Source organism: Trichosurus vulpecula, chromosome 7 (assembly GCF_011100635.1).
Source record: "Trichosurus vulpecula isolate mTriVul1 chromosome 7, mTriVul1.pri, whole genome shotgun sequence".
NCBI lineage: Eukaryota > Metazoa > Chordata > Mammalia > Diprotodontia > Phalangeridae > Trichosurus > Trichosurus vulpecula.
Window position 1 is genome coordinate 274,839,011 of NC_050579.1, and position 26,477 is coordinate 274,865,487.

General features: G+C 43.9%; 1 protein-coding gene across 3 annotated transcripts in view; it reads left to right on the plus strand.

The window, feature by feature from the left end:
• KCTD20 (potassium channel tetramerization domain containing 20) overlaps positions 1-25,832 on the plus strand; it is a 78,736-nt gene extending 52,904 nt beyond the window's left edge. For all 3 annotated transcript variants that reach the window (XM_036766934.1, XM_036766935.1, XM_036766936.1), the window contains exons 4-8: positions 8,626-8,728; positions 9,040-9,160; positions 11,995-12,192; positions 17,886-17,996; positions 20,898-25,832. In XM_036766934.1, coding sequence (XP_036622829.1) covers positions 8,626-8,728; positions 9,040-9,160; positions 11,995-12,192; positions 17,886-17,996; positions 20,898-21,190 — 826 coding nt within the window. In that variant the 3' untranslated portion in view covers positions 21,191-25,832. The remainder of the gene's footprint in view (positions 1-8,625; positions 8,729-9,039; positions 9,161-11,994; positions 12,193-17,885; positions 17,997-20,897) is intronic.
• Positions 25,833-26,477: the final 645 nt, after the last annotated feature.

Consider the following 26,477-nt stretch of genomic DNA (forward strand, 5'->3'; position numbering starts at 1 on the left):
ATCTGGGTCCAGTGGCGTGATATTCCCCAGGATGACTGGAGATGACCCAGGATGCAATGGGAGACCCTGGCCCTTTCAGGCTAAGGTCTTCTCAGGTTCTCACCTTGAGTGAGGTAATGCCTATTCAGTGAATAGGCCTCTTTAAGAAGTTAATCAAGGGATAAGGGCCCCTTGGTTGAGTAGGGTAGTGATGTGGTCATTAGGAAGCTCACTTTGACAGTTGAGTGGAGGATGGACTGGAGTAGGGCAGGCAGGCCAACCAGCAGGCTGTGGCAGTTGTCCAGGCAGGAAGTAATGAGGGTGCCTGGGTAATGGCAGTGTCGGAGGACAGAAGGGGGAGTGTGCGAGAGGTGTTTCTTAGGTAGCATTGACAGAACTTGGCAATAGGTTGGATTTGGGGGTGAGAGACAGTGAGGAGTTGTGAGCTGAGAAGATGGTGATGTCCTTAGCAACAAAGACATTAGGAAAAGGAAAGGGTTGGTTGGGAGAGGAAGGCGGGGAGGGGGAAAGATGATTTCAGTTTGGGACATTGAGCACAAGGTTTTTGTGCAACATCCAGTTGGAGATGTCCAGTAGGCAGTTGGATATATGATACTAGAAGTCTGCAGAGAGGTTAAGGCTGCAAGGAGATTGGAAAATCATCAGCAGAGATGCTGATGTCACTGAATTCTTGGGAACTGAAGAAATCACCAAGTAAGATAAGTAATCAAATGAAGAGAGATTGAGAGGTTAAGGGATTTGCCTGAGATCACACAAGCAGTCAGTTAGTGGCAATGTCAAGATTCAAACCCAGATCCTTTGACTGCAACTCCAGAATTTCTCCCATTATCCCTCACTGCCTCCCAAGATTTGTTGCTTCTGACTTTAGTCTGAATTACCCATCAGATGGAGGTGGCAAACTTGTCTAGTCCAGCAAGGAGGATGTGCAAGAAAAGATATTCATGAACTCTGCATGGGAAAGGTGCTGTAATAACCAATGTGGGATGTAGCTTTGTACTGTCTTGGTTCGACTTGACAGAGACAGAGACAGAAAGAGACAGAGAGAAAAAGGGAGATTGAAAGAGACAGAGACAGAGAAAGGCGGGGCGGGGGCGGGGAGGGCAGGGGGAGGGAGAGAAAGAAATGCCCTGCATACAGCACAACCCCAGGAACGCTTCCTGTGGAATTCCTAGAAGGTCATTTGACATGCAACAACCTGAATGAAATGACAAAGATGAGATTTCACTTTCTGAGAGAGCCCTGTGATTTCCAAATAAATGATCACATTCTAATCTTGAGAAAAGATCCGCTTTTTAGGAAGGTAGTTTGCCAGCAAGGCCACTGCTTCTCAGTATCAGTCGGTCTCCCCTTCTAAACTCATCTTTACTGCCAGCTTCTATGAAATTGACTGTCTACCACCTGCTGTTTCTTGGCTTCTTTTAGAGTTCCCTTATTATCTGTCATCCGTAATCCACGTGCTATTTTTCCCTTTAAAGAACATTTCTCATAGACTTGTCCCCTTCCCTGTTTGCTCCCTTACATTACATCTTTTTTTATTTTAAAAAATTTTACATTCTTACACCACATTCTTTTCCAAATGTACTTTCCCACCTTGCCGCTTGAAGAAGTAATTTTCTCTCTTTTCACTTACAGCTTCCTCTCTGTTAATTCTTTGGCTAACTGAAAAAAAAGGTTAGAAAACGTTTCCCCACTCCTGCCTTATCTGTCTCTCCCTCAGACCTGTTTTCTGTCACACTCATAATTTGGGGTCTGGTTAACTTTGATGGCTAGAGCACTGTGCTTTAGTCTAGGGCAGGCGTCTTGATCCATGGTCTGTGAACTTTTCTTAGTATCTCGATTAACTATATTTAATATAGTTTTCTTTGTAATCCTATGTATTTTATTTTATGCATTTAAAAACAATATACTCAGAAGGGGTTCATAGGCTCTCCCAACTGCAAAAGGGGTTTAAGACAAAAAAGCTAAGAGCTATAATAAAGCATTAGAAGATTTCATACTGGGGCAGCTAGGTGGCACAGTGAGTAGAGCAATGGCCTTGGAGTCGGGAGGACCTAAGTTCAAATCCGGCCTAAGTCACTTAACCCCAATGGCCCTGCCTTCCCCCCTCCAAAAAAAAAAGAAGATTTAGTGCTAATCACCTGAGTTATTTAGAGGCAACAGGTTTATTATTTGGGTTCATGATGTTAAACTCAAGAAGGGCTTTTGAGAATTTTGGTCCAAGTTAGACCATTTCATTTTCAAAATCATTTGAGACTTCAGTACTTTTTTCCATGTGTTTCATTATTAAATGTAATTCTTAGATTTTGAAAAAAAAGGTTTAGTGCTAGAAGAAAATTTATAGATTGTCCAATTTAGTGCTTTAATTTTACAAATGAATAAACAGTTCCAGAGGGAAGAAGTAATTTGCCAGAAGCCACACAGTTAATCCGTATCAGAGCCAGGATTAGAACAGAGGTCTTCACGTTCTGTGTACTTTTCATTATAACATGTTGCAACCACAGCTGATAATCCTAGTCCTGGCCAGTGGTCACAGGAATTGAGTAATGACGTGGCTAGCACAGCTTTGGTTCATTTCCATGACTAGAAAAACAACTCCAAGTATGTCTCCCCAATGGGGGAGAATGGGTTTTATTTTTGTGTACAGTTACATTTATATTACACTAATGTTACTCTGCATAGTGTCCCAAAAGTCTGTATTACATTTAACTCTATAGGTTGTCTCTTTAATGTTATTATATAGGATGTCTCACAAATCTCAGTGCAGTTATGCCATGAAGGCCTAACTTTAACAGCTAAACTATTACTGTATCTCTGTGTTTCATCTAAGCTTTGTGTCTCCTCTCCTCTATCAGATAACATAGTAGGTGACTGACAAATTTTTTTTGTAAGCCAAACCTCCATATTTAATGTTTTTGGTTTTAATAAATGAACCAATTTGAACATGGAGCAAATTTAAATGTTTCCTCAAACTTTTGAACCAGAACAAGCCTAGAATATAAAAATATTTCTTTAGATTCAAGTTGCTGCTACCCCCCTTCAGTCTTGGCTAAAATGTGTTCTTCATTGGCACAGAGCATACCACAATGCATTCCAACTGTTTTTAAGCGTATGAGCCAATGAAAGTACTGCCAAGACAGAAAATCTAGGCAAACTGTTAATGGTAAGGTCCTAGTGCGAATGTGACATCCTCGAGTAGCACCATCAGTCTAGGACTGGATTAGATCTAGATGAAGAGGAAAATGAAGTCTGTTGCTAAAATGGCTGGTTAGCTTGATGGGTTAGAATCTGTTTGTTGGGCACATGATGGTCCTGGGTTTTCTCCCCCATTAGATTATGAACTCTTTGAAGGCAGAGACTGATTTTTTTGTATCCCCAGTGCTTAGCATAGTGCCTGGCACATAGTAGGCCCTTAAGAAATATTGATTGATTGATTCTTCTGTGGGCCAGTTAGTTTCTTCACTGATCTGTGGCCTCAGATTTTACCCATGACTATGGCCAACTGACTTACCAGTAGGTGCCAAAGACTAGGTAGGATTATATAGTGGGGAGAACGTTGGCTCAGGATTAGAGCAACCTGGCTTCTTATCTGGCTCTACCACCTACTAGCAGTGTGACCTTGGAAGAAGTCGTATCTCTCTTGTCTTAACCCAAGTTTCCTCATCCTGTGAGCTCTTCTGGCTTAAAAATTCTATAATTCTGTGATTTTACGAGTAGGAATGGGTTCATGAAAACTTATTATTTCAAAAAAAAAGACCCAGAGCTCATGTCCTACATGATCAAGGGAATCATCTTCCAGTAGGCAGCTAACATCTCTCTGGAATGTGGTATTTTTAACTGAACCATTCTGTGTACAGAGCGCAGTGCTGTGCTGTTCTCAGGGTGATAGGATGATCAGATCACATGTTGTTGCAGTTTTCTGGGAAGACATAGTCTAACGGAGTGCTATGAGAAGTCTGAGGATGAAGGTCTTTACCCACCAGCCAATCAGAAAGAGCTTTGTTGGTGGAGGTGGCATTTGAATTGGGCTTTAAAAGATGGGGAAGAATTCACTAGGCAAGAATGAATTCATGGAAAAAAAAAAAACATCTTATGCTTGCTATGTGTCAAGCCCTGTGCTGAATGCTAGGATGGAGGAAGGGCAAAATACAAAATTGAGATAACCCCTGCCCTCGTGGAGCTTATATTCTAATGTAGCATTTGCTCTGAAGCTACTCTCTCTATGCTTCCCTCCCACTGGCAGGCTGGGTTCTGAGGACAGGACTGCCTCTTCTCCCTTCAGGGTCTTATGGGACCTTCAGGTTTGGGGAAGGTGACTCTCACCAGTGTGCTTCCTTCATTGTTTGCTCATTCATATGAATTAGTCAGCCAGACTTAATTCATTTTTAGAAAGGGCATTAACCAAGTAAGAACAGTTGGTATGAAACATTCCCCTCTGAAATCTATGACGTTCTCCCAGAAGTACATACAGGGACCAGGGGAAAGTGAGTTCAAGTTTGGACCACATGTGGCAAAGTGAATAATTCACAGCTTCTGGTCCCTTTGCTGGAGTCCTCAAGGTTTTCCCCTAAGTTACAGCATAATTGTTTGCTGGGTTCCTTGTAAAGTTCTGAAGCTGCCTTCCTTGACTGTCTAGTTTGTCCCTGGTTCCCAGTGCAATGCTGACACTGCCATCTGTCACTGGTTTCTAAGGATGCTTCTTAGGACACTGATGAGTCTAAATCCTTTGACCTTTAGAAAGTTGTGAAGTCATCCTTGAGTTGGGGGAAGGAGAGAAGTGGGGAAGACGTAGACCTTAATCATTACCCCTCAGGGCAATTCCTTCTCAGTGTCTTGGCTAGAGCCACCCTCTTCTATGAGCTGCTAAAAACTAGAATATCCAGGGTCCAAACGCTGTCTTCTTGTTTTAGAGATGACACACAGGGCATGGCTGAATCCTTTTGGGGAGCATTACTCTCATTTCATCTAATGGCTTTGTAGCCAGAATGGACTTTGTTTTCTTTGAATGACTCAGCTCGCCTCGTTGAGCTTCCCTGGACGCTGGGGCTTGCTCTTCCGGGGCAGGACCAGAGCTTCCTGTGTGATGAGTCGTGGCTCTGGCTGAGGGGAGGTGTGTTAACGTGGTCTACGCTGGAGGAGGGGCCAAGTCAAGAACCAATCGGCCCTGATCGTTCAGGCGGCGCTTGATGATGTCAAAAACTCTATAAGAGGGGAGAGGACAGCTTGAAGATCCTCCTTTCCTTTTCTGGTTGGAGCCAGAGACACCTACAGCGGAAGCTGAGCTGCCGGTAGCAGAGCTGACTAGAGGCTAGTGGGTAATCTTCTTACCGTAGAGGGGAAGCATGTATACAATTTTGCCTTATACCATCTCGCTTCTCTGTGGCCTCCTGGTTACCCTTGTAAGGCGGACTTATTGGGCCTGGAAGCTTTTGATGACAATATCAAAATGGGGACGCTGGTTTGTGGGCTTGTTATTGTGGAGTGTAAATACATGCTTTAGTTCTCCTGCCTTCTGCCTAGAGAATTCCTTATATCCTGCGGTTCCGGACCTTTTAGGCACATATGAGATTCTCTTTGAAATCATAAATTCTGCCTTCCTAATATAGGCTTCCAGGGACTTCTTTCTGGAAGAGTGTAGACAACTCAGCTTGTCTATACCCTTGATTGATTCAGTAGAGGTGTTCTCATCTGGTTAGGCTAGCTACTTTAGGTGAGGGGGGTGGCAGGATGATTGAGTGAGTGATTCGGTCAAGCATCGTCCTGACACTGGTAAAGGGAGATAACATGCAGAGGGGAATGGTGTTTTAGTTTGGGAAGTTATGGGAATGTCGAGGAGAACCACAGAGGAGTTGATTGACACTATATTTCCAGTAGCAAAGGCAGTATTGATTTGAGGAACAGGTAGAAAGGCTAATAAAGCAGATGATGGGGAGATGACAGGGGTAGAATGAGAAGAATGCCTGGGGCTGTCAAGATACAGTGAGCCATGTGGGTTCGCACTTACATGTTTGTCAGTTAGGAGGGTATGGGCTTAGGGTAGGAATTCCAGAGCTCTCTGAGCGATAGAGGGAAGTTATTCTAGATACAGAAAACAGCCTACGTAAAGCCATAAGCACACAGTGCATCCTTGGGGGTGGGGGAGAGGGGAATTGTCCAATGCAGTGTAGAGTGCATGAGAAGAATGATAAGAGATAAGGCTGAAAAGGTGGGGGTAGGCTGTCAGATTGTTGCAGGACTTGAATTCTAGGTAGAGAAGTCTGAACTTTACTTGGTAAATTATATGGAGCCATCGAAGAGTTTTTTGAGCAGAGGGGTAACATGTACATAAGCCCTAAACATGAGGATTTGAGGTGGCTAGGGGGCGCCATAGTGCACAGAACACCAGGCCTGGAGTCAGGAAGGATCATCTTCCTGAGTTCAAATCTAGCCTCAGACACTTACTAGCAGTGTGACCCTGGGCAAGTCACTTGACCCTGTTTGCCTCAGTTTCTTCATCTGTCAAATGAGATGGAGAAGGAAATAGCAAACCACTCTAGTATTTTTGCCAAGAAAATCCCAAATGGGGTCACAACGAGTCAGACATGAATGAATGGCTGAACAGCAAATTTCATCAGCAGCTAGGTGGCACGGTGAATAGCACGCTAGACCGGGAGTTGAGAAGATCTGAGTTTGAGTTCAGCCTTAGACACACATACACACATATGTGTATGTATATTTGCATGTATACATGTGTACATACTTACACACCTATATACACGCATATACATGCACATACACATATATGCATTTGTGTGTATATATGTGGAGATAGAACTATTCCCGTGTGGGGCCAGGAGGTCAGAAGCATTACATGACCACTTTGTCAGAGGAGCCATCAGCTGGAATATTGGAGTCCCTGAGGATTGTAGCTGTGGATGAGCAGAGAAGGGAGACCACAAACCAGCTACCAAATTCCTTGAAAAAAGCTGTGAAAGTGCCACAGGGACGATGTCTAGTGTTGTTGGCCGTTCTACTGAGTACCTCGGCTGGAGCCCATCCCGAGCTTTTCAGGAGAGCACTACCAGCGTTCTTAGAAAACTGGTACGCAGGGCAGTGATCTGGAAAGCGTGTGATTCAGGGATCGTGTGTCTTCTGACCTTTGAAATGCAGCCTGCCCAGGTATGAATGCTAACAACTTGTAAAAACTAGATCATGCCACTCCCTTCAGTGTCATTGGTGGGAGATGGCTGTCAGGCCTCTCTCTGGTCCTCCCAGCTCTCCCAGCCTCTACCTGGAAGCACCATGGAAATAACAGAAATGAAACACCCGGGTATACTTGAGGCACCTAGGAGGAAGGGACCGGGGCAGGAGGAGAGATGTGAATGAGTCTCCAGGCTTCCCTGCTGGTCCTGGATCTCTCTGAGATCATACGGAGAGCGAGGCTGGTCCAAGTTCAGCCGTGCAGGCTTTGCTGTTGCTGGTCCTTCCTGCCAAGTGTGTCTCCTGCTGACCCACCCTGGCACTACCTGACCTGAAATTCTCCCAGTTAGAGTCGCTCTTCGGGGTTCCCAAACCCCAGATTGGTGGCAGAGTTTCCAGAAGATCACTGCTGAAATGTCCATGACAGGAGAGAAGGGGTCCTGGCCCTTGCTTTTAACACAACAGCAACATAATGAAAAGAGCAAATGACTTTGAGTTAGTGGTGGTTGTGATTCAGTCAGTCCTATCTGACTCTTCCTGACCCCATTTGGGGTTCTCTTGGCAAAGATACGGGAGTGGGTTGCCATTTCCTTCTCCAGCTCATTTTCCAGGTGAGGAAACTGAGACGAACAAGGTGAAGTGACTTGCCCAGGGTCACACAGCTAGTCAGTGTCTGAGGCTGGATTGGAACACAGGAAGATGAGTCTTCCTGACCCCAGCCCTGGTTCTGTGCACTGTGGCGCCCCCTAGCGGCCTTGGAGTTACCGTCCCTGGATCCACATCACAGCTCTACTACTTACCATCTCTATGACCATGAATAAGCTTCCTCCTCCATAAAAGGAAAGGATTGGACTTGAAGTTGGGCGGACCCAGGTTCACCTCCTGCCTCAGACGTTTGCTAGCTGCATGACCCTGATCAAGTCACTTAACCTGCCTGCCTCAGTTTCCTTATCTGTAAATGTGGATAATAGTGGCATCCATCTCCCAGGGTTGCTGTGCAGATGGGATGAGCTAAGTAATGCCTTGTACAAACTATAAAGCGCCCTGTAAATGCTGTCTGTTATTCACCAGGGCACTCTCTCTGGCTCTAAACCCCATGATCCTTTGAACCCATTAGCCATTGGCCTCGTTGGAAAAGACAAAAGACATGGGATGGGTAAATTTCAATGGATGTGGAAGGAAAGGCTGGGACCAGAAAACAGTGCCCCTGCAGGGTCTGCTGCAGGTTTGTACAGCGAAGCTGCTGTACACGGGTGCTATTAGCCATTGGCCCTGGTGCATCGCTACCCACAGTGGCCAGTGCCCTCCTGGGCCTGCTCAGTTTCTTTTTGTTCTCTGAAAAACTGGCCCAGGAACCGTCTGGTGTCAGGCTGGGAGAACGGAGTAAGGAAAGAAGAGGCCGCCATTGTGATGCTGGGGAAGTTAACAGTTAACACTGCTGTCTTTTAGGATGTTTGGTCCAGGAAGAGAGTATAACTTTACCCGGCCCAATGAGAAAGGAGAGTTTGAGATTGCCGAAGGGATCAGTGCCACTGTGTTTCGAACCGTGCTGGTAAGGAGTGTACCCTGTTCTTCCTTCTCAGAAGCTGTTTAGTCAGCCACTATGAGATGCCGCTTCAGTGCATTCTATAACCCTGCTTCAGCTTTTTCATCCTCCCTTTCTGCCCCCATGGCCTTTGTGTCCCCTCTCCCCAGATTCTGGGACCTGATTTAACAACCAGGCCAGCGGGGAGACCTTTAGCAATTTTCCACCTTACAAATCCATTTGGGCATTACCTAATCCAAATGTCCTTTTCACATAACCAGAGGTGAACTGGAAAAGGGGTGATTTCTTATTTTCTGTGACCACATTTTTTTCTCCAGGATTATTACAAAACTGGAATCATTAACTGTCCTGATGGAATTTCCATCCCTGACCTTAGAGACACCTGTGATTATCTCTGCATTAATTTTGACTTCAACACCATCAAGTGTCAAGATCTGAGTAAGTACCAAAGAAATTAATAGCTTACTAGGATTTGTACAGGGCAGCTAGATGGCACAGTGATTACAGCGCTGAGCCTGAAGTCAGGAGGATTCATCTTCCCAAGTTCAGATCCAGCCTCAGATGCTTACTATCTCTGTGACCCTGGGCAAGTCACTTAACCTCTACCTGCCCCTCTGGAAAATGAGCTGGAGGAGGAAACGGCAAACCAGTCCATTGTCTTTGCCAAGAAAATCCCAAATGGGGTCATGGAGAGTTGGGCACGATTGAAAAGACCAAACTACAGCAACAATGGAAGGTGGATGCTGTTGTAATCCACATTTTATATTTAAGGAAACTTTGCAGACGGAGGTTAAGTGACTTGTCCAGGACCATACAGCTGTGAGCGTCTGAGGCTGCATTTGAGTAGTTGGATAAGTGGTTCCCAGATGTTGGTATGTAAGGGTGTGCCAAGTGATTCTTGGCCTAGACTAAGGATGACCTTGGGTCTTTCTAACTCTGGGCCCAGTCCTCTATCCATCGCATTGTCTAGCCGCCCATAGAGATCATAAGTAATTGAGTTATGATTTGAATCCAGGTCTTCTAGATCCAACTCTGATAGTCTATCCACTTTACCACCTTCCTACCTGCCAATTACCAACTGGAGTTACCTTGTATTTGCTTGGGTCTTCCGTATCAAACTCTGAGCTAGAGCCTGGATTGAAAACTGTCTGTGATGGCAGATTCCCACAATAGTTTGTTTCCTCACTCGATTCAAGTTATTGTGGGTTATTTTAGAATAAACAGGGGCCAGGAAGTTTGACAACAGTGAATCACCATGTGACCTGACTTCTCTGGACTATCTAGCTGTAAAGAAGAGGCAATTCATGCCTTCTGCAAGGCGCTGTCAGGGTTTGCTAATAAATTTTTAATTAATTACATTAGAAATGAAAATTCCTTTGAGTGGTGGGGAAGAAGGGACTTAAAAGTTGAAATGGTTTGGGACGGAGCAGGGAGGGGGTCAGCTAGTTAAGTGTGTTATTAACATGATGAGAGAAGCATACACTTCATATAGGGAGAAAGGCCCCTGGAGTTCTGATTTTTCTGTTGGGTTTGGCACTGATCTAGGGAAGTCCCTTCATTTCTCCAGACCTCATTTGATTCTTCCCCCAGGTCCTCTAACCCAGGGGAAAATAAGATGTAAAATAAAATGTAAAACGAGATAAGATTTGTAAAGCACTTTAACTGAAACCAGGGTTGGTAGCATCCTCCAAAGGAGGCCACTAATGGAGAGGATGGGGGAAGAGTGTACCAGCTTATCCTTAGGCCGGACTTGTATATCGATAATATTGTATACATGATTCCCACTGTCTGCTTCCTCCAGTCAAACTCACATCCTGCTGAAAAGTGGTGGAGGAAGTCATGCAGCCATCTTGGTGGGATCTTCTTTCATTTGTTAGCTCATCTCAGTTGGTCCCTTGATGCAGCAAGGCAGCCCCTTATTCTTCCCCGACTGCTCTTCTGCCTCGTTCCCTGCAGCTATTCCGAATCTCTCCTTCAGCACCCCCAGCACTTTCTCTCTTAGCAGCAAGGTGGCATGGTGGAAAGCTTGCTGGATTTGGGATGTGGAAGACTCCTGTTCCAGACCAGTTTCAGACATCTAGCTGTGTGATCTTAGGCAAGTCACTTAACCTCTGTCTGCCTCAGTTTTCCTAACAGCAAAGCAGGGAAAATAATACCACTTTCCTTCCAAGGTTGTTGTCGGAATCAAAAGAAATGAACCCCAAAGGACTGTATAAATGCTTCTTCTTATTACTATTATCTGTTATCCCTCATTCAGACCGTCTGCTCCTAATCCCATACAAAGTCTGTCACCTAGGAGGGCAGCTAGGTGGCACGGTGGCTAGCGCACTGGATCTGCGATCAGGAAGATCAGATGTCGCCTCAGACACTCACTAGCCGTGTAATCCTGGGCGAGCCATTGAATTTCTCTTGGTCATAGCAATTACCTCCCAGGGTTTTGGGGGGAGAAAGTGAGATAATGTTTGTAAAGCAGTCTGTACACTTTAAAGTACTGCACAAATGCTGCTGTTATTAGCAGAAGCCCTACTGAGAAAATAAAGGCTTTCGACCACGCGTTCGCTCTTGCTGTCTCTGTTAGCTCAGAGTCCCTTAACAGCACCCTCCCCCCATTCTCTCCTCCTCTACTCCAGTCTCTGACAAAGAAGTGACCCTTATCCTGGCTGAGGGCAGCCCCCATGCCCCTTCTTTGTGACGCTCCTCTGGCTGATCGCCAGGGCTATTATCTCCCTTCTCTCTCTCCAATCTCTTCCTTGTTGGCTGACTTATTCCATATTGCCTACAGACGTACTCATTCTCCCTCATCACAGCCGAACTCCTAGAAAAAGTTATCTGTGCTCCTCGCCTCCTTTTTTCTCACTCACTTCTCAGCCCTTTCCTATATGGGAGAAGGAGGAGGGGGAGAGGGACCGCTACATTTACGTAGCCCTTTGAAAAGATTGGCAAAATGACTGCATGTGGATAATGGGTGTCATATTCCCGATGGGGAGGGGAGGGGAGGGGAGGGGCTGGACTTGGAAAAGAAAATTTTGAAAAATTAACAAATAAAAGGTTTGCAAAGTGTGTCATATACGTTGATTACCTCATATGTGAGAAAATAGCCTCACTCCCTGAGGCAGGTTCTCCTGTCACTCCAAAAAATGAAGATAGTTCGTGTTCCATGGCCTGTTTCCCTCTAGAAATATGGTAGGCAGTCAGTCGATAAGCATTTAGTGCCTGTTGTGCTCGGTTCTGGATTGCAAGGGAGGATTTGAACGTGCCTTTTCTCCCCTCAGGTGCTTTGCTGCATGAGCTCTCCAATGATGGAGCTCACAAGCAGTTTGATCACTACCTCGAGGAGCTGATCTTGCCCATCATGGTGGGCAGTGCCAAGAAAGGGGAACGGGAGTGCCACATCGTTGTGTTGACTGACGAGGACTCTGTAGACTGGGATGAGGACCATCCTCCACCCATGGGAGAGGAATATTCTCAAAGTAGGAGCTCTGCATATATATATATACACACACATATTTTCTATTTTAAATAATATTTTATTTTTTCCTCCAATTACATGTGTAAACAATTTTTAATATTTATTGTGGGTTTTTTTGTAAGGATGAGTTCCAAATTCTAGCCCTCCCTTCCTCTACTCCTCCCTCTCTGAGATGGTAAGCAATCTAATGCAGGTTATACGTGTGTAATCATGTAAAACATTTCCATATTAGTCATTTTGTGGAAGAAAAGAAAGAATGGAAGGAAGAAAGAAAGAGAAAAATAGTATTCTTCAGTCTGTACTCAGATGCCATCAGTTCTTTCTCTGGAAGCAGATAGCATTTTATGTCATGAATCCTTTGGGATTGTCTCGGATCACTGTATTGCAGAGACCAGCTAAGTCATTTACAGTTGTTCCTCATATAGTATTGCTGTTATTCTGAACAACATTCTCCTGGTTCTGTTCACTTAACTTTGCATCAGTTAACCTAAGTCCAGGTTTTTCTGAAATCGTCCGGCTTGTCATTTCTTATAGCCCATTACAATCATCTTGTTCAGCCATTCCCCAGTTAATGGCCATCCCCTCAATTTCTAATGCGTAGCTACCACAAAAAGAGCTGCTATATTCTTGTGCAACTAGGTTCTTTTTCCCTTTCTTAAAAATCTCTTTGGGATACAGTCCTAGTAGTGGTATTGCTGGGTCAAAGGGTACACACAGTTTGATAGCCCTTTTGGAATAGTTCCAAATGGCTTTCCAGAATGGTTGGATCAGTTCACAACTCTACCAACAATGCATTAGTGTCCCAGTTTTTCCACATTTATAATTTTCCCTCCACCATTTTCATTTTCCTTTTTTTTTTCATATTAGCCAATCTGATACGTATGAGGTGGTGCCTCAGAGTTGTTTTAATTTACATTTCTCTAATTAGTAGTGATTTAGAACACTTTTTTCATGTGATTATAGCTTTAATTTCTTTGTCTGAAAACTGACTGTTCATTTCCTTTGACCATTTATCAGTTGGAGAATGACTAGTGTTCTTATAAATTTGACTCAGTTCTTTATACTTTTGAAAAATGAGGCCTTTATCAGAGATACTTGCTGTGAAATTTTTCCCCCATTTTCTGCTTTCCTTCTCATTTTGGGTGCATTGGTTTTGTTGGTGCAAAAACTTTTTATTTTTATATAATCAAAATTATCCATCTTACATTTAGTAACGCTCTCTATATCTCATTTGGTCCTATATTCTTCCCTTATCCATAGATCTGTCAGGTAAACTAGTCCACGCTCTCCTTGTCGTCATTGTTGTTGTGGTTTGTCCTTCGTTCTCCAAGAGGGCCATGACAACAGGAAGATGATGCCATGACTTGCAAAAGAATTGGATTTGAGTGAGGGAGGGCTGTGCAAGGTCACCAGCCCCACTTTCTCCTCTGGAGCCATCTGGGTCCAGCGGCCTGCAGTTCACCAGGATGACTGGAGATGACCCCATGTGGTCTCCTAACTTGCTAATGGTATCACCCTTTACGTCTAAAGCACATACCCATTTTGACCTGTCTTGGTATATGGTGTGAAATGTTGGTCAATACCTAGTTTCCACCATCCTGTTTTCTAGTTTTCCCAGCAGTTTTTGTCAAATCATAAGTTTTTGTTCCAAAAGCTTGGATCTTTGGGTTTATCAGACACTAAATTACTATGGTCATTTGCTACAATGATTTATTCCGCTGATCCCCCACCCTTTTTTATAGCCAGTATCAGACTGTTTTAATAACTACCACTTTATAATACAGTTTGAGATCTGGTAGAGCTCAGCCACTTTTTTCACATTTTTTCCGTTGATTCCCTTAATATTCATGACCTTTTATTCTTTCAGATGAATTTTGTTATTTTTTCTACCTCTAGAAAATAGCTTTTGGTAGTTTAACGGATATGGCACCGAGTAAGGAGCTCTGCATATATTACGAGAATGCCTGCGGGTCAGGAGGATGGGCAGACATTGAAACACTGATGGTAGAAATTTGAACCCAGCCAATTCTGTGAACCAGAAATTAGACCCAAACTCAGCAGTTTGTTAAATTTGTCCAGTTGACTATAGAATGAACTCCCAATTTACGCCAGTCTCATAGGCTGGAGGATCCCTGCTTCTACTCTGGTACTTAGCATACTACGAAGTAGATGTTAGGTCCATCACGTGGTGCTAATATTGATGATATGTCATCTTCTTCCTGAATTATTTCATGATCCCATAATTCCCTTGGAATTTGATAGTTAGAGATCTTAGAGGCCTGCTGGTTCAAGTACCCAAGCCATGAAGTAAACCACATAAGAATAAGAATATTCTAAGAATAAAAATAATTTTGTTGTTGTTCAGTCATGTCCGACTCTTTGTGACCCCATTTGGGGTTTTCTTGGCAGAGATAGTGGAGTAGTTTACCATTTCTCTCTCCAGCTTATTTTACAGATGAGGAAACTGAGGCAAATAGGGTAAAGTGACTTGCCCAGGGTCATACAGCTAGTAAGTATCTGAGGCCAGATTTGAGCTCATGAAGATGAGTCTTCTTGACTCCAGGCCTTGTACTCTATCTGTACCAGCTAGCATTTATGTAGTGCTTTTAAAAGGCTTGCAGAATGACTTCACATGTATAATGGGCATCATATGCCATGGGTTGGGGATGGGCTGGAGGGAGAGTTATTTTAAATCAATAAATAAAAGGTTTACAAAGTACATTGTATACATTATTTATGCCTTGCTCTGCAAGGCAGCTTCTCTTATCTTCTTTTCCTGAAGCTGAGAGGTTAATTTGTCCAGTCTCATAGTTAGTAAGATTCAAGTGCACATCTTTCTGACTGAATCTGATGCTGTAGCTACTGTGCCATCTAGGTGCCTTGTCACTTCTCATTGGTTATCCAGCCTCTACTTAAATATTTCCAATGACAACGTGTTTACCATTTTCAGAAGCAGCCCTAAAATTCCTCACATTCAATTCAGTTCGATTATCAAGTACTTACTGAATACAGAACGTTATGTTAGGCTCTGAGGGAGATGCAGAATTTAGATAAGTCAATCCCTGCCTTTATGGAGCTCATATCTCATTGGGTGCCACTTACAGGAATAACTATAATACAAAGGAATATGTGAAAATAACATTCTGAAATGTAAGGAAAGTGTTATTTGAAGGTCAGAGCCTGGGGTCAAGGCTGATTTTTCAAGGGGTTGGAAGTTCAGGGAGGGCTTCCTAGAAAAGGTAGCACGTGAGTTATGATGATCTGAAATCTGCCTTCTCTATCTGCCACCCATTGGCCCTAGTTCTGCTCTTTCGATCAGATCCACAGGGAATCAACCTAATGTTTCCCTGTAAGAAGACAACTGTGATGTTTTCCCTAACAGCTCTCTAGGCTAAAGATTCCCATTACTTTCAGCCATCCCTCAGATGGCATGGTTTTGAGATCTTTAAACCTGTCTTGGTCACCCTTTCCTGGATGTCTTCTAGTCTGTCAGCATTTCTGTGGTGCATAATGATCCAGGTGGAATCTCCACCTAGACTGTTACTTCCTTTGATCTGAGTTTTATACTTGTACTTCTCTATATCGCATATCTATATTATATATTATAGACACCACATCTATATTATGGACATCATATCTATGTTATATATTATAGATGTTATGTGTCTGTGTTGTATGGTGTAGATATGTAATGTGTTATCTCTGTTATATTTTCTTTTATCTCTTATTTATTTACGAAGTTGCATTTATTTTTAATAGGATCTTAGTTTTAGAATTCCAAGGTACATCTTTTAGTTCCACCCTCTAAGGCCAGTCACACCAAGTAGTAAAGAGAAGAGCCAGGATTCAAATCCACATTCTGAGTCCAAATCCAGCGGCCTCCCCAGTCCACCATCCTCCCTCTCCTCATCAGTACACACTGTTGCCTTATACTAAAAGTCCTGGGCAGTTTTTGAGTTGCTCTTGAACCAGGTTTCTCCCACCCCAACTGTAGCATTTTGCATTTCTCCCTCAGAGTCAGGACAAAGCCTTTGTGTACACTAGACAGAGTTTGGAAAATTGGCCTCCTTTGTGTTCCTTCCCATCAGAAATGTTTAGCCTTCACTGTAATGTGTGCAGCCTATTACAAAATAAATAGCAACATCTTGCAGTGAACAGAATTTTCTGGTCTTAAAATATGTACATTTGCTAAAAGCTTTCTATTGATCTAAATGATATGGGTCACCTTAGTATAAGTCTGCACTCCTGAAAGGTTATCTCTTAAAGAGTAAACAAAAAACCTAGGCATACTTAGATAGTTCAGTGGATCTGTGATTTCACTGGTGTTTTTACACGCACTGGTAGTGCAAACTCCCACCAGAGTGGGAGCCCACTACACTACCCTAGAGTGTAGCCCATCCATGTCTTCTCATTCTGGACAGTTCTCATCTAATCTCTTCCATTAATCCAACATGTTGGACCAGGCTTTGCTTTAGGCCTTTTAATATTCTATGGAACATCCCCCCAGAGATATGAAAATCTTTCTCCCTTACTCTTCTGCAGAGGTGAGGGGCGCACAGGGGTGCACACTGTTCTTACTTTTTCCATGCACTGATGGGCCTTGCTCAGTTTTTTCTCCTCATTTTCTTTAAGAAACATTATTTGTAGCAAAGATTGGAAATTGGAAAGAAGTGATGCCCGTCAGTTGGGGAACGGCTGAACAAGTTGTGGTATGCGCATGTAATGGAATACTACTGTGCTTTAAGGAATGACAAGCAGGCAGATTTCAGAAGAATCTGGAAAGACTCGCATGAATTGATTCAAGGTGAAGCGAGCAGAACCAGAAGAACATTGTGCGATGATCAGCTATGATTGACTTAGCTCTTCTCAGCAATACAGTGATCCCAGACGATTCCAAAAGACCTATGATAGAAAACACTGTCCACATCCAGAGAAAGGGCTGGAGTCTGAATGCAGGCTGAAGCAGACTATTTTCTCTTGCTTTTCTTCATAGTTTTTTTCCCTTTTGTTCTGTTTCTTCTTATACAACATGACTAATATGGAAATATGTTTTACACGATTGCACATGTATAACTTACATCAAATTACTGTTTCAGAGAGGAGGGAGGGAGAAAATTTGGAACTCAAAATTTTATTTAGAAATGAATGTTGAAAATTGTCTTTGCGTTTCATTGGAAAAAATAAAATACTATTTAAAAGAAAAATATTATTTTCTAAATAGGATGGCTCTCTGGGAAGGGGGAAGAAGGGAGCCAATACTGGTAGAAATTATTTTCAAAAAATCAATAAAAATAAAAAAAACAGATTCTGTAGGAAGCACAGAGACTGTCTTTGTTATCCCTTGCTATATGACAAGCTTACCTCCTTTCCAGAGACGTATATCCTTTCTGTCTTCCATGTCACTTGTTGTTTAGTTGTGTCCAAGGAATTATGTGCAAGTTGTACTGGTGATGTAATGGGATCTACTCATCTCTACCACTCGTCTTTTTCATTGACTTTTGAGTCACATGCCATTTCTCTAATTTGGGGATATGGTGTTTCATGATTCACAGCCATATAAAATACAGAGATCAGAGAGGCTACAAAGAGAGACCCAATTCTCTGGAAGTTTGCCACTTCACAGGAGGAGGGCAGGAGGGATGTCCTTGAAAGCCTCATTTTCCCGATGATCAACCCCTGGTTTTCTCTTTCTAGTTCTTTATAGCTCCAAGCTCTACAGATTCTTCAAATACATTGAGAATCGGGATGTTGCAAAAACCGTATTGAAGGAACGGGGACTAAAAAATATCCGAATTGGTATCGAGGGTAAGAAAAATGAAAGCTCTCTTGTCGTGAGTCTGACTTAAGGCTTTTCAGCTTCAGAAACACTCCCATGGACCTCGAAGAAGTCACCCACAAAGGCATTTTCATAAATAATATTTTAGCAGTTGTTTCCTCTTGCTGAAATTTGTTTTCCTTTTTCCCCAGGGTTTTTGTGCTTTAAAACAGCTTTGAAAATAGATAACTTTACTGCCTTCTCAGAGTAATAATAGCTAATAGCATTAATGTAGCACCTGAAGGTTTGCAAAGCACTTTACATAATATTAAGAAAGAGACAAGTGAATTTCCTCCATCTGGGCTAGAAGGTGAGGACTGCATCTTAGTGCCTTTGACCACAGGGGACACACACACACACACACACACACACACACACACACACACACACAGAAGGAGGGAGGGAGGGAGAGGGGGAGAGAGAGAGTACACCCTTCCTTCCTTCCTTCCTTCCTTCCTTCCTCCTTTCCTTCCTTTCTTCCTCCCTCCCTCCTTCCTCTCTCCCTCCTTCACTCCTTCTGTCTTCCTTTCTTCCTCCTTCCTTCCTCTCTTCCTCCTTCACTCCTTCTGTCTTCCTTCCTTCCTCCCATCCTTCCCTCCCTCCTTCCTTCTTTCTTTCCCTCTTTCCTTCCTTCCTTCCCTCCTTCCTTCTTTCCCTCCTTCCCTCCTTCCCTCCTTCCTTCCTCCCATCCTTCCTTCCTTCCCTCCTTGCTTCTTCCCTCCTTCCTTCCTTCCTTCCTTCCCTCCTTCCTTCCTTCCCTCCTTCCTTCTTTCCCTCCTTCCCTCCCTCCCTCCTTCCCTCTTTCCCTCCTTCCTTCCTTCCCTCCCTCCTTCCTTCTTTCCCTCCTTCCTTCCTTCCTCTCCTCCTTCCCTCCCTCCTTTCCTCCCTCCCTCCTTCCCTCTTTCCTTCCTTCCCTCCCTCCTTCCTTCCTTCTTTCCTTTCTTCCTTCCTTCTTTCCTTCCTTCCTTCTTTCCTCTCTTCCTCCCATCCTTCCTTCCCTCCCTTCTTCCTTTCTTTCCTCCTTCCTTCCTTCTTTCCTTCCTCCCTCCCATCCTTCCCTCCTTCCTTCCTCCCATCCTTCCATTCCTCCTCCCTTCCTTCTTTCCTTCCTTCCTTCCTCTCTTCCTCCCATCCTTCCTTCCCTCCCTCCTTCCTTTCCTCCTTTCTTCTTTCCTTCCTTCCTTCCCTCCCTCCCTCCTTCCCTCTTTCCCTCCTTCCTTCCTTCCTTCCTTCCCTCCTTCCTTCCTTCCTTCCTTCCCTCCCTCCCTCCTTCCCTTGTGGTTTTAGGGTTTTGTTTTGATTTTTCACTCTGTTAGGTGGTGTGATGAGTAGAGCACTGGACCTAGAGTCAGGAAGCTCTGGGTTCAAATCCTGCCTGTGACACTTGCTGGCTATGCGACCCAAGGCACTATGAGATGGGGAATGAGAATAGCACCTGCCTTCCAGAGTTATTGTGAGGACTAAACCTTTAAGCCATTAATGCTGGTGTCATTATCATTATTAATTATCTGACGGTGATGGCGACGGCCACAGCCAATGAGAGCATTCTCTTCCGGTCCCACTGCACTGTGCCTTTTCTTAGGGTGATATGATGAAAAGGGCACCGGGTTTAAAGGCAGGATCGTTGCGCTTGAATCTCAGCTCTGCAGGCTCTTAACCTTTGCAGCCTCATTTTCTTTCTCTGAAAAACAGAGATGACAACAAATGCACTACTAACCCCCAGATTGTTTTTGGAGGGGGGTGGGGGCAGGGCAATTGGGGTTATGTGACTTGCCCAAGGTCACACAGCTAGCAAGTGTGTCAAGCGTCTGAGGCCAGATTTGAACTCAGGTCCTCCTGACTCCAGAGCCGGTGCTCTACTTGCTGCACCACCTAGCTGTCCCCCCAGATATTTTTTTGCAAGCTTTAGTGCTGAAAAGAACCTTAGAGATTAGCGTCTAGTCCAACCTCTTCATTTTGCAAATGAGGAAACTGAGGCCCAGAGAGATAAAGTGATTTCACCCAGGGTCAGAGGGGTAGTAAGTGGCAGAGCCATGATTCAAACTCAGCTCCTTTGATTCAGGATCCAGTACTCCTTCCACCTCCTTCCCTCCTTCCTTCCTTCCCTCCTTCCTTCCCTCCCTCCTTCCTTCCTTCCTTCCTTCCCTCCTTCTTTCCTTCCTTCCTTCCTTCCCTCCTTCTTTCCTTCCTTCCTTCCTTCCCTCCTTCCTTCCTTCCTTCCCTCCTTCCTTCCTTCCCTCCCTCCTTCCTTCCTTCCCTCCTTCCTTCCTTCCTTTCCTCCTTCCTTCCCTCCTTCTTTCCTTCCTTCCTTCCCTCCTTCCTTCCTTCCTTTCCTCCTTCCTTCCCTCCTTCTTTCCTTCCTTCCCTCCTTCCCTCCTTCCTTCCTTCCTTCCTTCCTTCCTCCTTCCTTCCTTCCTTCCTTCCTTCTTTTCCTCCTTCCTTCTTTCCTTCCTTCCTTCCCTTCCTTCCTTCCTTGTTTCCTTCCCTATTTCCTTCCTTCCTTCCTTGTTTCCTTCTTTCCTTCCTTCCACCACACTGTCTTCATACTGAAAAAAAAATTGCCATGCGACCTTTGAAAGCATCTGTTTAAAATATGAACTAGGAACGAGGCTTCCAGGGTGTCTAGGTGTTTTCACTGATAGAACATTCATTTGAGCACCTATGCCCAGCCTTCATTTCAAACCAATTGACCTGAATCAGGAAGGGTAAGAAAAAGTGTGCGGTGGGAAAGGGATTCCAGAGAGAGTGGCACAGCCAGTCCAAGAACCATGCTTCCCTGTGTGTCAGGATGTTCACCAGGCAGTCTGAGGCAGAGTATAAGGAGAGAGTATAGATAGATGCCAAGGAGAGCAATGGCTAAGCTTATGAGGAATCCTGCCTCTGTCTTTCAGGCTATCCCACTTGTAAGGAAAAAATTAAGAGGAGACCAGGTGGCCGGTCAGAAGTCATATACAACTACGTACAACGTCCATTTATCCAGATGTCTTGGGAAAAGGAGGAGGGAAAGAGCCGCCATGTTGATTTTCAGTGTGTCCGCAGCAAATCCCTCACCAACCTAGTGGCAGCTGAGGAAGATGTCTCTGAAGACCAGGAGACCCTGATGCACCACCCTCCACAAGTGGACGAACTTGATCGGCTGAATGCTCCACTCTCCCAGATGGCCCCTAATGACTTCCCAGATTAGGGCCAGCCATTAATCCGAGCACATCTCTAAGGTCCTTTTCTTCCCTGGGATGCACTCAAGGTTTGTCTCACCCTGAACATGAGACATATTCTCTCCTTAACCCTTCCCCACATCACCAGTAATATTAAGGTGTATTCTTTGAAGCAAGCTGATGCCCCTAAGAGGAAATGAATAATCAGTACTGGCCACTGAATCACCAGACATTCTTTACTGACCCTGGGCACGTGGGAAGCTCCTCAGGATTGGTGCTGTCCTGGAATAACTTGAGAAAGCTGAAAAGGAAGTTTAAAAAATCTCATTTCCTCATATAGCAAAACACTTCCTGCCCTTCTTCCCATTCTTTTCACCCCCTTTTCCTTGCCAGGTACACACCTGATTGTTTTTTGGCAGCTTCCTCAGTTGCAAGGGGGCCAGACCACCATCCCATTCTGCTGCGTAGCTATCCGTGGAAGACTGTTAGAAGAATTCTAAAGAATGCACCCAGGATTCAGCTCATCTAGGAGGAATGAGGCCTTGTTTACAAAACAATCGAGCTTTTCTGAAGAGAATCCTTCAAGAGCTTAAATTAAATTGTCTTTTTTTAAAAAATTAAACGAAAAACCCCCATAGCACTAGTTTATCTTTTGGTAGAGAGGGGTAAATGGCGAACAATAGGATTTATGCTCTTTTAACTTCTGGATATGGGGCCTGAATTTGATTGCGCTTATGGAATGCAGATCAAGGCAATGAAACCATCCTGATAGTTCGCTCATTCCCCAGCCAGGCTAGAAATCCAGGAATACCCAGTAAAGCCATTGTCTTTGCCCCCAGTTCAGGGCTATGCTGGGATGTGTCTGGAATGAATAGGGCCTTGGCTAGAGGCTCTCAAAACATGGTCAGGAGTTTCTTCTGAGGCCTCAATTATTCAAATGAAAGAATTTTAAGAGGCCTTTGAAGTTTAGTACCAGGGATTGAGAAGGCCAGGATCTCAGGAATCCATAGATATAGCCCTGTCCTGGTGCTAGGTAAGGGAAGACAATCAGGGACTTGGACTCTGGCTTGAATTCTGCAACCCCATTCATGCTTTTTAGACGGCTCTCACTCCCGTACCATCCAAAGGACCATTCCAGCCTTCCCTTCTTAGAGATGTGACTGAAATGGTCTTATTATGCAGATTCAATCCCTTGGAACTTGGTGTGGGTGGGGGAATCATAGCAAATTCAACCTGGGAAGCAGCCTCTCACCTGTTTACTCAGGGTAATAGAAGATGCCAGGTGAGAAGAAAGTATTACTGTTTGTTGTGGGGATTTTTCCTATACAAGTGTCACCTTCAGTGGCTCAGGATGGAGAAAATTAGGTTGATTTTTTTTTATGTCAACTAGACTGACCTCATGCTGACCCAGAGCCTAAACTATTCCCCTAACTGCCACGCTTCTAGATCAAAGTCCTCTGATGTGCAACGATGGATCTTGGACTATGGCTTTGACCCAGGAGATAGAGTAGGACGCAATGCCGTGAGTAGAGCTAGGTCCAGATTAGTGCAAATAATGAATCACCTGAAGTGAGTGTAGCATTCAAATTCACACTGCCTATTTCCATTGGGCTGGAACCAATGACACCCTTTTACCTAATTATAACTTCTAGTAGTGTAAATTTAATCAGATGTGGCCATTCCAGGGGATTTTTTATTCACATTCATTGGAACCTGTTTGTGTCTCTTTGAATGACTTTGTCACTGGGAACCAAATTGGATTCCAGAGCCAAATACAAATGGTTAGGAGTTATCTTCAGTTGGGTATTAGCTGTCCTACTCTTCTGGTGTTAATTGCCTCAGTTCCCTTGATGTAGTATCAGCCACTAGTTGACTATAGTTTTAGCCCTCCATAGGCTCTTTCTAAATTGTGTGTTACTTTGACATTCTTACACCCGTCAGACTCCTTTAAGACACTACGGGACAAGGGACTTTCCTCTAATTTGCAATGGCAACTTAATTACTTTGTAATCCAAGCCAAGAAAATAGTGGAAGACACATTTTTAGCAGCTCTTGTCTCAGAGAAAAAGAATAACTTCTGGATCCAGTGAGTTCTTGAGTTAGAAGTATGCTTACTACTTTTTGTGACGCGTTGTTGCTGGTGTCAAAATCCAAAATATGTCATCTTCTCGGGAGTTAAAATGATACTAATTGACCCACCATTGGAAGCATAGACACTGAATTGCTTTTCCCGTGGGGGTGATTGATTCTGAGCCATTCACGCTCCCTTCTCTATCTCCTTTTTTTTTAAAACTGATGACACATTTGTGAGTCAGGTGGCCATTGTTGGGAGTACAGACTGTGTGAGGAACCATGTTTCCTCTGTATGGAGCTAATTGGCACATCCTCGAATTAAATCTACAACCTTGACCTCATTGGCACTAAATTCACATGATGACATCCTCTGAAATGGTGCTTCCTTTGTGTTTCTGAATGGACAAACCCATCATTGCAAAGACCGTTCAGATTCTACAACCTTTATTTGTGTATTAATTAATGAGGATTTATTTTCTTGTCGAAGTACATGTTTATTCCCCCCCTCCGCCCTAGTGTTTAGCTTATATGTTATTACTATTAAACGTAAACACTCCAAAAAGGAACTGCTCCTTTGGTGTTTTGTTTGGAGTACAGCTGTATTGCATATGTAGGAAGATATCAGTACTGTTGGAAGGATAGCTTTCTTGGGCCATCGTCATCATTTTTATAACTGGTATTAGTGTGCCTATGGAGCAACCCATGAGCTAAAACAAGGTGGCAGAAACCAGTGAGGGAAAACTGGCATTGCAGTGGCGTTTCTTGTTATTGTCTGTAATTTATTCAGTGTTACCCCGGGGGGGAGGGCACAGTGGGGTTGACAGTTATGAAGCTCGGAGGTCATTGGGTGAGGGAGGTGGTATTCTTTTGCCACTAGACTGAATGCTAATGGATGTCTATATGGTGACTCCACACCCACCAATTCCTGGCTTACTAAGTAAATTTCAATATCTTCTGAGGGTCGGAGTAACGATCCCCTGCACAGAAAGTCATATCCCTTTAAATCTTTCCAAGCCATATAAAGACATGTCAAAGATGAGAGATGGGTAGGTACTGGTTCCAGGGCATCTCTTTAAGCCGCAGTATTGGCAGAACTCTGGGAGCAGAGTAGACGTGTTTTGTTCCCTGATATAAATGGGGAGAATCCAATTCAGTTTCTTTTCCAAGTGCCTAAATTCTTTTATACCTGAAGACAGATTGTTTCCAAAGATATTTTATTTGCACTCAGACTGTCTTTCTTCCTTGGTGGTCAAGGTGAGAATTTTTAGGAAAAATGATAATTCTCTTCTGTTTGTTACTGCATCATCTCAAGCTTGGCCATATTTCCAGCATAGAGATGGAGGAATAAGGAAGAGAGAATAGGGTAGAAATGTTGTAATGTTAGCAAACGCTTCCATTTGCGGTTCATCGTGGCATCACAGACCTAAGGCTGGAAGGAATCTTAGAGGCCATTTATACAGGCTCATGCTAGTGCCCTTGAATGTCTGAAAAGTATTCATCCTGGGGCAGCTAGGTGGTGCAGTGGATAGAGCACTGGCCCTGGAGTCAGGACCTGAGTTCAAATCTAGCCTCAGACACTTACTGTGTGACCCTGGGCAAGTCACTTAAAAAAAGGAAAAGTACTCATCCTGCCAGGGTGTGTTTTGACGAGAAGAGGGGATGAGGGTAGTTTCCTTACATCTGATTGAATTTCTGGTTTCTGCAGAGGGAGGAAAGAAAGTTGGGGAGAAAGTGATACCAAGGGGGAAATGGAAAAAAAAACCCTACAGAATAGTCAGGAATAGTGAATTTCACACTTTAATATGCAGCAGCAAGAATTATTTTAAGCCTCACCTAAGAGAAAAATGTAGACTGATGTGGATGTATACAAATAATGATGGAGAGAAACCTAAATGAATGGGCACAGTTTACAAATAGCGTTCGCAGAATATTGATCTAGGGTCCTCCTTTAGGAATAAGCAAACAAATCTGAGTCAAAGTATAAGCCTTAAATCAAACCATGCCTGAAAAGTGTGATGTGGAGGCCTTTATTTTTAAAAAAATCAAGTCACAGAAACTTAAGAATTGGGCAGGGGAGGGAAGAAGGTAATGAGTGGCACGTGCCTATAATTCTTGCTACTGAGGGAGGCTGAGGCTGGTTGAGCATTCGAGCTCAGGAGTTCTGAGCTGCAGCGGGCTCAGCCAATCAGAGGGACATGCTGTCAGGCACCATGGTAACAGAGGGCGCGGGGGATGAAGCCGCCTAAGGAGGGACAAATTGTCCCAGGTCAGAAATTAGAGTGGGCCAAAGCTCTGGGAAGGTCAGAATAGGGCCTGGCAGTTACGGCAGACACCTCTCCCCCACCACCCGGTACTAAGGGCCAACCCCCTTTTCATGTTAAAAAAATAAAAATGACTGATTTAATTTTGCTGATCCAGATTCCCTGATTAGGATGGGCCCCAAGAAAGTGTTGTCTTTAAGTGCTACCTTCTATTGACAGGTGGGATGCTGGTTTGGTTTCCTGTTTTATTTTGTATTTAGTTTTAACGTACTTGTTTATGAGATCCTATAATCAGGATGCCTTTTTTTCTACAATAAAGTTATTTCTATGCACCCCAGTGGTGTTGTTTTGTCGTTACTGTTTTTATAAGGAGAAAATGAATCTGTGCACCTACTGGTCGTTTATTTGGTCCGCTTTGAAGTGTCTACATACACGTCAGAACCTCCTTTCTCGGGTGGGGTAAAATGAAATCATTGTGTAAATCATTTTGTAAATGTTAGCTTATTATTAATCAGCACAGTGTGCCTTGAGCCTTGGCCTACTCTATCATGGCCAGTCTTCTTTCCAGACCTAGCAGGTCCAGGGACCCTCACTGACCTCTGCTCTCCTATCTGCCTTCATTCTCAAGACCCTCCCAAATAACTAACTCCTTTGCTAGAGACAAGAGGCTCTCAGGCCCACGTGGAAGTTTAAAAGGGGAAATGAAGCGTGATCATCTAAGGTTTTCTTCTGTTCTAAAGCAAAGGTGGGGAGGGGTGTGTGGAAAGCAGGGATTTAAAAAAAAAAAGCTGAAAATGAGAACCAGAAGTCTTGGGACCTCTAAGTAGTAGGAGCAGAACAGGAAAGCACCACCCTGGTGGCCCTCTTCCCTGTCCCTTGTTATTCTAGTTTAATCCCATGAAAGATTTATGGGCAGTTAGGCAGTGCAGTGCATAAAGTGCCCAGGCTGGCGTCACGAGGACCTGAGTTCAAATTCAGCCTC